The sequence below is a fragment of the Thamnophis elegans genome, chromosome 6, assembly GCF_009769535.1.
Source record: "Thamnophis elegans isolate rThaEle1 chromosome 6, rThaEle1.pri, whole genome shotgun sequence".
Lineage (NCBI taxonomy): Eukaryota > Metazoa > Chordata > Lepidosauria > Squamata > Colubridae > Thamnophis > Thamnophis elegans.
In genome coordinates this window covers 15196805-15211050 of record NC_045546.1, presented here as the reverse complement: position 1 = coordinate 15211050, position 14246 = coordinate 15196805, and the positions used below count along the sequence as shown (strand labels likewise).

The window sequence follows — 14246 nt, the reverse complement described above, 5'->3', positions numbered from 1 at the left end:
ATTACTTCGCAAGTAATGATAAGCCATTTAAAGGTAAAAGTAAGGATTTCCCTCTCACATATGTGCTAGTTGTTCCTGACTCTAGGGGGCAGTGCTCATCTCCATTTCAAAGCTGAAGATCCAGCGTTGCCCAAAGATGTCTCTGTGGTCATGTGGCCGGCATGACTAAACGCCAAAGGCACACAGAACGCTGTTACCTTCCCACCAAAGTGGTTCCTGTTCTTCTACTTGCATTTTTACGTGCTTTCAAACTGCTAGGTTGGCTGAAGCTAGGACAAGTAACAGGAGCTCACTCCATTATGTGGCACTAGGGAATCGAACCGCCGACTTTCTGATCAACAAGCTCAGCGTCTTAGCCACTGAGCCATTGATAAGCCGTTTACCCACAAGTAAAACAAGCCCCTCTTCAAAGCAGGGCAGGAACAGTCTTTTTATTCACGTGGATAAACAAAAAACAAATGTAATTAGTCCCAACAAACCTGGTTCTTGCTGTATACTAGAAAACAAACATATTGTCTGTGACAACCAGCCACTCCCAAACCCCTACTATATTTCTCAGCCAGGCTGGGCCTGACTGGCATCTACATCTGCTTTTCCCTGAGAGCCGGTTTATTGCTTTCCTTTCCTCTCTGCACAGATGCGGATCTGGGATGGGCCCCATCTGTTCCTCTCCCTCACTCAGCTCAGGCCCTGAAGACAACTGTCTCTCCACCTGGGGCAGGGAAAATTCACTTAACAAATGCATCACTTAGCAACTGAAATGTTGGGCTCAATTGTAGTCATAAGTCGAGGACCACCTGTAATCTACTGAACATAATAATAATTTGCAAATCAAGTTTAAAAAATGTTCTGCATAATACCTGGCAACATTGCTTAACTTCACTAAGGTATTTAATACTATTTCAAAATGCTTATAAATTATGACACATAGTTACCTCTGTAGTTACTCAAGTATTCTACGATGAATATAGATACAACAGACCCACAATGTTTGTTTCAATCACAACAAAGTTTTATTTATGGTAAATAAAATATATTCTCAACTGGCCAACAAGTTACACTAAGCAATCTTTCCACACTTTTCAAATCATAAATAGCAATAGCACTTAAGACTTATATACCACTTTACAGCCCTCTCTAAATGGTTTAGAGAGTCAGCCTATTGCCCCCAACCATCTGGGTCCTCATTTTACCAACCTCGGACGGATGGAAGGCTGAGTGGACCTTGAGCCTGGTAAGAATTGATCTGCCAAATTGCAGGCAGCCGGGAGGCAGCAGATATAGCCTGCAGTACTGCACTGTAACCACTGCGCCACCAAACTCTCAACAGCTTCTTTTACTTAACAGTAGCAAACCTGAATATGTGAATCACCATTCACTCTTTATGTCACTCCAAACCATTATGAAATCATGTCCCAAAAAGGCCCAGTCTCTCCAGATCACCAAATATAGTCACTTCAGAGATAATTGACCTCACAAGCCATCCACTTTGTCATCTTCATCAGAACATTGAGCTGCAGTTTGGATTGCATTTTGCAGATACTTGAAATGTCAGGATGTTGTGAATTAGCTTAGTGTTGTTCAGGAAGCATGAAAATGTATCCTTGGGGGGGAAAAAACCAGCATGGTTGATCTTCTTCACGAAAGAAATGTCCGCACGGTACCCTTGATGGTTCCTCGGCATATAGGGCACTTTCTAAGGGAAGGAGCACATTCCTTGCAAACAACCAAATGGCCACAGGGGATGAAGACAATGGACACTTCTTTGTCCATGCAGACTTTGCAAGTTCTCTCCTCTTGCAATCGTCTCAGTTGTTCTTCCATGGGTAAACCTGCAATTAAATACTCTTTTATTATCTATACCAAAACAACATTTTGACCTATCCGTTGTTTTAATAAAGGCATTCCTCACTTCCTTGACATTCGCAGCCTTTCCTCTTCCCTAAATCCATGAATTTATGAATGAAAGCAAATATACATGTCCCAGGATAATGTTGCAGGATCCAATCTGGGTCGTTCACCGGGATAATTGGTTTTGTCTCCTGAGTTTTCAGGCTTGTGCTGGAGCCCATCCTCAGAGAACTTCTCCCCCATCAGAATGTGTCACTGACCCAGATTGGTTCCTATCACCAACTCAATAGTTGAGACACTATTGAAGAAAGGAAGAATATTCTATTTCAGGCCCAAAGATTTCCCAATCTTGATAAGATGCATCCATCTTATCAAACTAAATTTTGAAATACTCAAAATATTAAGCCAGCTCAGTTTTATAAACATTCGTAATTCCTATTATGAGCTATTTCAGCGTAACCTGTTCTTAAAAACATTGCAATCCTTATATTCCATATACCATTCACGTCTATTTAATAAATTATTTACCTGAAACATCTTCCGTTGGAATGTATGTCATATTCTTCTCCACTAAAGAAAGTAAGTTAAATATTGTTAGATCAAGTAACAAATTACCTCAAATTCATTAGAATGCAGTTAACACACACCCCATCTCCACCGATTAACAATTATTAGCATAACAGCAAATGGCTTTTGGGAAGTGGAATCAACAGAATTTCCTCTGCATTATCTATTTCATATAAGAGGAAGAAAACTGTTTGCAATTCTTACCTATGAAGAACTCATAAATCCATTATAGTTGGGATTTACAGTAGACCAGAGTTACAAATTCTCAAGAAAAAGACAATTCAAAGCATGTATCTAAGAAACTCACCAAACAAATCCTTGTATAATGCAGGATCACACTCCTGTAAACAATTTCTGAATATGTCTGCTGCAGAATTTCCTTTCACCAAGATGGTGTCAATCAGTTCTCTAGCTTGCAAAGATGTCTGGGTTTTTTGTTTAATAACTTGGTGTTCCTGGTCACTTATTACTTTGGAACTTAATAAACTTTCCAGGATAGGAAGCGTACATGTCAAGCGCTGAAACAATGCCATTCGATTCTTTCTGATTAAGGCCAGATCTGAAATATAATAAACGAAAAGATGACACAGGGCAGACTTTTCTATTAGCAGTTTTAGCAGAAAATGTGAGTAAAAATGGACATTTCCCAACTCATTCAGGGGAAGGGCATAATGGGGGCATCATGAATATAATGCAGTACCTTGTTTTCCCAAAAATAAGACCTACCAGGATAATAAGCCCAATCAGGCTTTTGAGCGCATGCACTAAAACAAGCCCTTCCCGGAAAATATTTTAACGCATGTGCAGCCGGTCTCCGCCATTTCCTCTTGTTACTGGGAAGCATGGCTAAAAGCGTGTGCACAGCCTCAGGGGCAAACAGCTGTTGAACAGCTGTGTTGTGCTGTTGCAGCAGCGCAACACACCAGCAGCCATGAGGTGACCACACTTGCTGATCCTGCACCTCAAAAATAAGACCTCCCCAAAAATAAGGCCAACCACTTATTTCAGGGGTCAAAAGAAAATAAGACCCTGTCTCATTTTCGGGGAAACATGGGATTTCTTTTTTTACCTCATAAAAACATAAGCTTCCCAGATTCACAAAATCCAAGAGATCTACCACCTTTGTTCAAAGGAACTTTTTAACACCATTTTTAAATTCAAACTCCAATTTACTTTAAAAAGAGGACTCCTACAATGGCACATCAATTAGCATAACAGCATAGCATTTAGCGTACTGGTGAAACCGACAGATAGGAATGACATGATCAATATATTATATAAATATATCCAACTACTGAACGGCACTGATAATTTTCCATTTTTTATACAAATTAATTACTGTAGGTTTTGTCAGCGACAGTGTTTCACACCATCCTCCCCCAAAATAGCAAATAACCCTATTTTGGCTCCAGTGCATGTAAACAATACAGCCATTCTTGTAACGTCCTAAGTTGGCTTGAGAAGTTATTTTGCCCTTTGTATATGAGAAACTGCCTTGTATTCAGTCATCACAAAACTATAGCAACTGTGTTGTCAAGAGGCTCCATTATATGCATATGCTTTAGAAAACTGACAGCATCTATATTAATCAGGCTAAGCCCTTTAAAAGCTCTATGGATTTTTTTTTCCTCTGCCATAATACCTTGGAAAAAGAACAGATATAATATAGGTAAAAGTTTCACAAATGCTACTTTATTTGGTGAGTCACAATGGTAACAAACATGTCCTGGCAACTATTAAGATTTACAGGAGAAAGTCTTGAGATACTGTAGCTATGACATGCAGGTTTGTAAATACAGTAAGAGGGTCCCTTTGAAAATAATGCAAACAAAATTCTTAAGGTGACTTGTTATATGTGCTCCAGGGTGCTTTCACACTGTTAAGCTTTGAATCTGATCTGATCTCCGTTGAGGCTCATCTAAATATTTAGAATAGAATAACAGAGTTGGAAGGGACCTTGGAAGTCTTCTAGTCCAACCCCATGCTTAGGCAGGAAACCCCACACCACTTCAGACAAATGGTTATCTAACATCTTCTTAAAGACTTCCAGTGTTGGGGCATTCACAACTTCTGGAGTCAAGTTGTTCCACTGATTAATTGTTCTAACTGTCAGGAAATTTCTCCTTAGTTCCAAGTGGCTTCTCTCCTTGATTAGTTTCCATCCATTGCTACCATCAGGTGCTTTGGAGAATAGTTTGACTCCCTCTTCTTTGTGGCAAACCCTGAGATATCAGAACACTGCTATCATGTCACCCCTAGTCCTTCTTTTCATCAAACTTGACATACCCAATTCCAGCAACCGTTCTTTGTGTTTTTTTAGCCTCCAGTCCCTTAATCATCTTTATTGCTCCTCTCTGCACTCTTTCTAGATCTAACAGATTGACTTAATTTATTTTGAGGGTCTTCTATCTACTCTGGCTCTCCAATATTGGTGGCTAATGCAAATAGCTTTGAATGAAAATGCTGTCGTCTCTCTAGTTATCGGAGTTCATTAGACTCTGAAAATGCCCCATCCAAGAAGGAAAAAGGGGGTCTTTGACTCAAGAAGCAGAATTCATCTAACTGAAGCCATGAAACTTTTTATATACCTGATGTTATTTTTTCTGGTGGATCTTCCTTCTCCTCTTCCTTCTTCTCCTCTTCGGCACTAATAAGGTCAGAGACAAGATCGTTTACTGTTCTGTAATTCTCCCCTGTTGTTAAGATTTTACTCTGAATGGTTTGTTTGACCAGTCTTCTGCTGAATCCCATCTCCAAAACAGCTTCAACCATGGGTGTTTTCATGATCCTGGCATCTTCTGAGGTATTTTCACCGGGTTCAAAACGGATAACTATTCAGAGGAAAACATTCTAGCATTAGTTCTTGAAATATCAGTAACTTATCAAAATATCAAAATAATTAAAAATCAGTCCAATGAAAAAGAATCACTTCTGTACTGGATCCCACACCTAAGATAATGCAAAACCAAGATCTGTTTCCTAAAAAGCGGCATATGTATTCCAGCTACATTCGTCAATCACAGAATGTGAGTATATGAAGATGCCATTTTCTGAGTTTCAGTCAATTTAGTTTGCTATTCCCTATTCTCCCTCGTCATGTCAGCTTCATTAGTCCCACTGCTTGAAAAAGCCATATAGACCAGTGTTTCTCAACCTTGGCAACTTGAAGATGTCTGGACTTCAACTCCCAGAATTCCCCAGCCAGCATTCGCTGGCTGGGGAATTCTGGGAGTTGAAGTCCAGACATCTTCAAGTTGCCAAGGTTGAGAAACACTGATATAGACAATGCCTCAAATTCATATATACACTACTGACGAGAACACGGTGGCTCAATGGCTAAGGCGCTCAGTTTGTAGATCAGAAAGGTCGGCAGTTCGAATCCCTAGCGCCGTGTAATGGAGTGAGCTCTTGCTACTTGCTCCAGCTTTTGCCAACCTAGCAGTTCGAAAGCATGTAAAAATCCAAGTAGAAAAATAGGGACCACCTTTGGTGAGAAAGTAACAGCATTCCATGTGTTTTCAGTATTTAGTCATGTCGGCCACATGATCACAGAATTGTCATCAGACAGAGCTGACGCTTCGGCTTTGAAACAGATATGAGCACCGTCACCTAGAGTCGGTAATGACTAGCACTTATGTGCGAGGGGAACCTTTATCTTTACCTTGTACATTACTAAATTATATCACTTGCTTTAAGGTTTAAACTTAGCCTCCTCAGTAGATTTTTTATTCTAGAAGAAATATTGACAACTCATGGTAATTTAGAAAAAAAAATTATAACCATATTCACCACCAGAGGGCTTTGGTGATTTAAAAAGGTCTGGATACCTATGGAAATTTTAAGCAAGCACTTTCACTTAATTTTCACTTATGTTTTATAGCACAACTTGACTTTATTGTAAAATTGTATGTTTTTGATTAAATTTAAATTTGAATGGTCAGCTTCAGGAATGTTTTGACTTAAAAACCATGACAAAATGCCTTACTAACTTAGTTAACAATAACAAAACCAAATTGCTACAGACCATCAAGGATAAATGTGTTGATATCTGAGTGCTACATTCCCATGCCAATTTTATAAAAGCTATCAATCAATTCTGACAAGAGCCAGTTTGGCATAGCTGTTACAAGGAATAGGCTAGAAAATGAGGAGTTCTGACATTATAGTCGTGCCTTGCCGCAAAACCAGCTGGGTAAACCTGGGTCAGTCATTCTCTCTTAGTCTTAGGAGGGAGGCAGTGGAAAACTGTCTGAAAAACTCTAGGGACCAATCCAGGTAATCACCAAGAGTCAACTCTAACCCAAAGGAACAAAATAAACAAATTAAAATACCTACTTGGTACATCTGTATTTTCTTCTACAGGTGTATCTGCAGTGGATAACAACTACAACACAGACAAAAAAAAAGATTTTTAGAAGATGTTTGCTTTTTGAAAAGATCCATTGTTCACACAGTTTGCTAACAGTAATACATTTAACCAATCTTTCTCAATACGACTCCACCGGGTAGATTGAAGCTGTAACATTTGAGAACTGTCCACAGGCTGTAGTGCCAAATTATCTGGGTGCCACTAAGTGGGGGAACTGGTGAACTTTCACCCTAAATATCTGCATGTACTCTTGATTAAAATGCTACACTGCACTTGATCCTAGCTCATAGAATGTTTCTGTTTGTGCAACAATGGTCAAAATTAATCAGGTACAGATAGTTATGATCATAACTGAGCTCTGAATTATGGTCATAAGTCATGCTAGTCATTAAGCAGGTCACCATGGGATTTTAAGATCTTTTCAGCTTCAGTTGTTAGTGAATCACAGAGGCCTTTATGTGAATCATTGTCCATCATGGGCATTTTTTTTTGCTGAAATCAGAAATAAATACCAGTTTCCAGGAAACAACCCCCCCCCCCGATGATAAATCAGTCATGTGACCACAGGATGCTGCAAACACAGAGCAGTTGCCAAGCACCCACATACAATCACAGGGGTGGGGGGGAGTGAAACAGAAATTTTGAATCTGGGTTGCAATAACTCTGGGGAGGTCTATGTCACTTCAAACAGTTGCTAAGCGACCAGTCGCAAGTCAAATGTTAATTTTACTGCTTGTCCACAACAGCCAACACAGCTCATGCATGTTATTTATCCAATTTTATAAAACTTTTTTTACAGGCTGCAATTTGGCAGCATATTTATAGCCTTTAATCGCTCAATTTTTTAACTCTTATCAAAACAGTCTAGGAACAAACTGTTTTCACGTTATGCTTTATTTCACAGCCTCTGTGGTCTTGGTTAAAGCTTGAAAACAAATGGATTGCACTGTTCGTTTACAAAACCACAGGGCGGTGGTCCTTGCCAGAGACAGTATTAGTAAAGGGGCTGTAAGTGTAAACCTTCCCTCCTACCTCAAGTACTGCCTGTCAGAGCTTACCCTATTCTTGTAAACACAGTTTGAAGAGATAAAGTTCAAGGTAGTATACAATTTTGAAAACAGGATAATTCTCTTAACAAATGTGTGTATACTATGCAAAAGAAAAAGCATGCTATTATTGAAAATGCAACAGTACTTGCATACCTGTTGAAGAAGATGAGGATACCTTGCTTGAACTTGGCGGACAAACTCTGAACCCTTTCTATAAATCAGGTATTCACAACTGGAAGAAAAGTATACCAAGCTTAAGTTTTAACATGCAGGATATCTGCTCTTTTAAGAATATTTATTAGCCACAATGCTCTGCTTAGTGGGCCAAAGACATATTTATTAAAACCTACCCAGGACAAATACACTGAAGTATTAAATACAGTCAAGCTGTCAAAAATGGAATTTAGATGTGAAAAACATTATTACCCAAATAAACACTGAGAGAACCAAAACTAATCAATCCCATCTATGAGGCAGATAATAAGTATATAGTAGTCTTTATTTCATATTCAATTTATATCCTGTTTATTACATCTCAAAATAATCCCAAAAGTATTAATGCCAAACACCTCCACTACAAATGGAATCTTTATTAGATGCAATTGTATTAGAAAATCAAGAACTGGGTTTTTTTTTGTATAAGCCCTATCTTAAGAGCTGTTTGGCCCACAGCCTTAGAATGGTGAGCTAAAATTTTATTCATTCCTAAGGTTTTGTTCAATTCCATGGCCAAAAGGAGTTATTTATTCCATTCCCTGCATTGAAATCACTTTTTAAAAAAATCTAACTTCAGTTATTCAGAATGCCATCCAATCACTACAATTCTTGATTAGAACTTGTGTAAAAGAGCTTTTTAAGCACTTTAGCATCTAGTGTTCTTTAAAAATTTAAGTATTATTTAACCCAACAGAACTTTTGAAAATAGCTTTTGAAATAACTAGAGTAAGAATGCTGTTATTCTTGAATCAATATTCAATATCTTGCTTTCCACAGCAGCTAAGAATATGCTCCAGGCAAGCAGATAAGATTTCCCAGCATGTTTTTATTATGACTGTGCAAATACACCCAAAACTTGTGTATGAACAACCTCTTTTCAAATGAGTGAAGCAACTGTACGTTTTTCTCCAGCAATATATGGCAGCTGTATCTAGGTGACTGAATGAATAATATGCAGCCACATCTCGATACGTTTTCAGATAATTCTGACCAGCTTGAAGTTCAGTTCTATGCAAGTTATGACAGCTAATAATTCCAGGTGCTCTCCAAAACTTTGGATCCATTTCCTGAATAGCAATGTTCCCTGACAAATAGATCTCACTGAGGAATCCTTTTCAGAGACACAGTTCTGCTTTCAATGGGACAAAAGTATTACAATAACCTCTTTGTTATTACATTTGAAAAAAAATGAAGGATACCTTGGAAACCATTTAGCATGCTCCACCCATGGATCATCCCCAGTCTCCCAACACCTGAGTCCACCGTCACAACTGAAGCATTTGACATCATCATTGCGACCTTAACAACAAACATTTCATGAAGTAAATTAGACAGAATGACCAACAGTAAAAAATGTAAACTGTTGAAAAATCAGATGAAATCCAAAACATGAAAGAACAAGTTCTTACCCACGTAATAGAAGCCAGCATCTGCCAGTTGCTGTGGGTGAACTGGAACTGTCACTGGCCAAGTTTTGAAAGTTCTGAAACGGCCTATGCAGTTTTGCATGCCCGAATTAAAGCCAGTCAAACTGTTTTGGATTTGTTCCACAAAAGGACAGTTTGGAAAATGCCTTTGATGTTCTGATATAGCATTGTCCTTTGGTTCCCAATTACTCAACTGACCACCACAGGCAAAACAAGCCACCCTGTCTGAAGGTCCTACATAATAAAACCCGGCTTTGGCTAAAGATGTTGGGGACAAAAATGTCAGGGGCCATGTCTTGAAAGTGAGTAATCTGCTTTCTTCCGTGCTCATCATAGGGTTGAAAGCCTTTGGCCTCAAAAGTGACAGGTCTTCTACTGCTCCAGATGTCACTGGGTTATGAGGAAAACTGGAAAAGCTTTCACTGTAATACCCAACTTGACCCAAACTTAAGGCTTGCATTGAAGCAGGTGAAAAGTTAAGTCCAGAGGTAGCTGGAGGGGAGAAAGCAGAACGAAACGAGGATCCAAGGCTAGTCATTGAAGTCAGACTCTGAACAAAACTGCAACTGGGATAGAGTTGTTTATGCTTCTCCATGGCACTGTCCCCTTTTTTCCAGTTATCCAACATTAAGCCACAATTGTAACATTTCACTTTGTCTTTCAGACCGGTGTAATAGAAACCAGCTCGAGCAAGACTCCTTTCAGATACTGGTACATTCGATGGAAAAGTGGAATATGTAGACATCCTGTAGAGTTCACACGATAAGTCATACTTCAGCTCTGTCACCTCTGCGTCATTCTTCAATTTCGGCAGAAATGAGCCAATAACATTCATGATGAAGATAAATCAGGAGTAAAGGACGAGTCTGAAGTTTGGGAGATAATTTTGTGCAATTCTTATCAACTTCCAGGCCATAATAAAATAAAAACCTGAAAGTTAACATTACATGCAATGCTTATTTTCTTTTTCTTTTTTTATTACTTCAACTTTAGTAGTTTCTTTTTGACAGGGTAATTTGTTCCCAATTTCACAATCCAGACTTTTTCTTCTAAAGTTACATAATTTTTACTAAAATGAGGAAGGAGCACATTTAAAATAAAGGAAGTTTGATGAAACAATTAAGGTTTCAATTAGAAGCCTATATACATGGGGCCTCTGTTCCAATGAATCTCAATTATTTCCAAATAAAATAATGAATATTTTTTAAACTTTTTATTTCTGAAAAAGGGTCAAAATAATGAATGTAAAAGGGACTATCTGCATGGTACTACAGAAAAGCCAACTTAAATCAAATGCACGTCTCTGAATACTTCTCCTTACAATAAGAAATCATTTTTTTCTTATCAATGTACCATTTCACTCAGTACTACTTCACAAAAAAATTCCTCAAAGATTTATCCTGACACATATCAGTGAAATGTGATCAAAGGAATTTTGATCATCCAAAGCTCTTAACAGGTTTGGATTGTTGCCTTTTTTATTTTCTCACTAGTGTGGTGAATTTTCAGTCAGGCTGCACTATTATTATTAAAGGGTTACCGAATTTAATAAGTTTATAGACGTGTCTAACCCAAAGCGGTTTAAATTTGTTAACCAAAATATCATTGCAGATAATGTTTGATAAGCGAATGCAGCTGTCCTGCATAGTGGCAAAAACCAATTTGAATATATATGCACAAAATTATCTCCCAAACTTCAGACTCTGGTCCCTTCAAGGGGCTTAAGCAGCCATAATGCAATATGGTATTCACAATGAGAAATGTTTACAAAAAGACTGAAAAATACATTTTTTCGGGTTACTGAAACCTGCATGAGAAGAAAAATACATAAGCTCCCTTAAACCACAATTAACTTTGTATATAAACTGTTATAAATAATGCATATATAAAGTGGTTATGTTTTTAGATTAAAATTTAAAACTTGTGGTTCATCAGTCACAAAAGATTAGAAGTGCACAAACTCCTATTGTATCTATATTAAATCATCAATGTACTCAACTTTTGCAAATTAAAACCTTCCAGACCTCAACTTCTAAAATTCAGATTGATTAGATAGCTATGAAAAAACACTTTTTAATATCTTAAACTTCTACTTACAATTTCCTCTAGATAAACACTTTAACTCAACTGTGCCGTTTAATTTGTAAACCGCTTCGAGAGGGCTGAAAGCCCTATGAAGCGGTATATAAGTCTAATAAATAAATAAATAAGTATCACTAGAAGGCAACAGCCGTGTTTTTTTTTTGTCCATGTTACAAAAATAACCCTGGATTTCCAGCCTCCTTAAAATAAAGTTGCTACAGTAAGCTAAAAAAGATCCACCTCAGGACCAGATCATCTAGTGCAGGGATGGGCAGCTATGTCAACTTCAAGACCTGTGGACTTCAACTCCCAGAATTCCTGAGTCCATAGTTGTCATAGTTGCCTACTCCTGATCTAGTGCTTTCCAAACATTTACATATCTTTGTAGCAGTCAAGAGTGGCTAATACCAGTTGATGAAACTGCAGTCAAAAACACTTAGATCTAGAATCCAATGGGCTATTCTTGACTCCTCAAAAAGAAATTGCAGAAATCTGTTTAGACTAACACAATTTTTGATCCCGTAACTGCAAGAACCACTTTAATTTGGCATCAACAGACACACACACACACACACATATGTTTGATCCCTTTTGCCTAATTATAAAAACACTAGTGAATATGTATATTTTATTTAGAGAAGAGGTGGAAAGGAATGGTTTCATATAGTGAAGCCAAACCAAAAAGGTAAATATACTTTAGGATACAAGTGTAAATATGGTTCAGGCAAGTTAATAATTTATTAAACGTATGCCAACTCTCAACAAGTAATAATAATAAGAGATCCAGAATAGGTGTAACCCAACTCAGAAACCAGCAATTCAGGGTGAACTGGCAGTGCAAGGCATTCAGAAATATAAAGGGATTTACAAATGGAAAACCTATTAGGAAACCTTTGTTGTGTTACTTATGTCCTACATTAAAGACTGGAGATGGAAAATGAATAATGGATAAAACCATTTCCCAAAAGCTCCTAAAATAATGTATCTACCTTCTATCAAGCTCTTACCTCTTTGGTACTCAGTCATGATTAAGATTGTGTACTTAACAAGATACTCAATGGACTGACTCAATAAAGTCTGTCTTTATTGTAATTAGGGATCCATTGTGCTTTCTGAGCTTTCCTAACTGTATACAAAACTATATGCTATATATTTGTCCTAATAATTCCAGCCAACTTCACACACACAAAAAAATAACATTTAGAAATTGTATTCATGGAAAACTCTGAAGGCTGAGCCAGTATTCATTATGAGGACCCAAATTGTTGGGGTGATATGCTCTGTAAACCTCTTAGAGAGGGCTGTAAAAGCTCTGTAAAGTGGTATATAAGTCTATGTGTTATTATCTTAAAACAATATAATCCTCCAAATGTTGGTGGGCTGCAGCTTTCTGGATCCTCAGCACTGGATATACTGATGAAAGCTGCCATCCCACCCTACCCAGAAGGCAAAAAAACAAAAGAGGTAAAGCCTCCTTTGAATCAGGCTTCACTTCTGGCCATGGCAGAGATGCACCCCCTATTATTTGGGGGCTGGGGGAGGGCAGAACGTGTCTATCATTGTCTCTTTCCGGATATAGCCCTGAGATTTCCGGGTGGTCTTCTTTCCCAATGCTCAAAACCACTCCAATTTTGGCTTAGCCTTGGGGGAATCAGCAAGGTCCCCCCCTCAAAACAAGCACAGGCAGCGCCAAGTCTCAGAGGCGGGGTCCACAAATTGTGCTGGTTAAGTCGCTGCACTTACACAACTCTTTACACAATGAAAACTGAAGGCTTTAGGCACAACCAGAAAATGGGTCATCAGCAAAGTGGGTGTGAAAATAGCAGTTACTATTATACACACGCAACATACGTATATACACATTTGTGTATATGCGTATATACACACAAGTACACACACACAAGTACAAACACATACACAGAGCACCTCAATATCTCTCCCCCCCCCGCTCCCCCCCTCCCTCGCGAGAAAACGGGTCAAGAGACGCCGCCCCAGCGAACCCCGCCCACGCCGCCGCACGCGTGCGCAGCCCCCACTTACCTCCGCAATCACCGGTTAGTTGAAACAGAGCACGATCGAATGCAAACGTTTTTATATATAGCGTACCGAAGGCGGTCGGGGGTAATGGGTGGGGGAGGGGAAGGACAGGAAAGACGTCAAACCACCCAAGCGTTGGGCCGAAGCCCCGCCCCCGGTTGCGTGAGGGGGGGGAGAGAAAAACTCGGAAACTCGAAAGAGGGCTCCGCCCCCATCCTATTGAAAGGGAAAGGACAGAGGGCGGGGCTTTTTTAGTCTCCGTGGCAGCTTTCAACAAATATGGCCTCTTCTGGGTGCGCCTGCGCCGTGTGGGAGTTGGGTGGGCGGGGTGGATTCCTTTGTGCCGCTGCGGTTTGTTTTTTCCCCAATTATAATTCGTTTCCCACTTCGGGGAAAAGGCGCCTGATCTGAATTGCAAACGAACCCAGAATTTTTTTCCTAATCGGAGGGCTCCGAGCGTGCCTCTTTGCAGAGTTTCGTCTGAATTTCGAAAAAGAGTTAATTTCCGGATCGGGGGGAAAAAACAACACGATTCTCCTAAATAGGCTGGGGGTGGGGGTAAGAACCGTGACTGTGCCTTCCATTCTCTTTTATTTTATTTTATATTTATTCATTAAACATGAAACTCAGTCAACTGAACATTGAAAA

The 14246-nt window shown here is 39.0% G+C and overlaps 1 protein-coding gene across 1 annotated transcript; it reads right to left on the bottom strand.

The window, feature by feature from the left end:
* Nucleotides 1-1387: 1387 nt before the first annotated feature.
* LOC116509989 (inhibitor of apoptosis protein-like) lies at nt 1388-13761 on the bottom strand. The gene is made up of 9 exons (XM_032219306.1): nt 13602-13761; nt 9462-11286; nt 9252-9351; nt 7990-8068; nt 6754-6802; nt 5007-5249; nt 2726-2977; nt 2380-2421; nt 1388-1832 (listed from the first exon to the last, which is right to left on the bottom strand). Exons 2-9 carry the CDS (start codon nt 10312-10314, stop codon nt 1639-1641), a joined length of 1812 nt encoding a protein of 603 aa, XP_032075197.1. The 5' UTR covers nt 10315-11286; nt 13602-13761; the 3' UTR covers nt 1388-1638.
* Nucleotides 13762-14246: the final 485 nt, after the last annotated feature.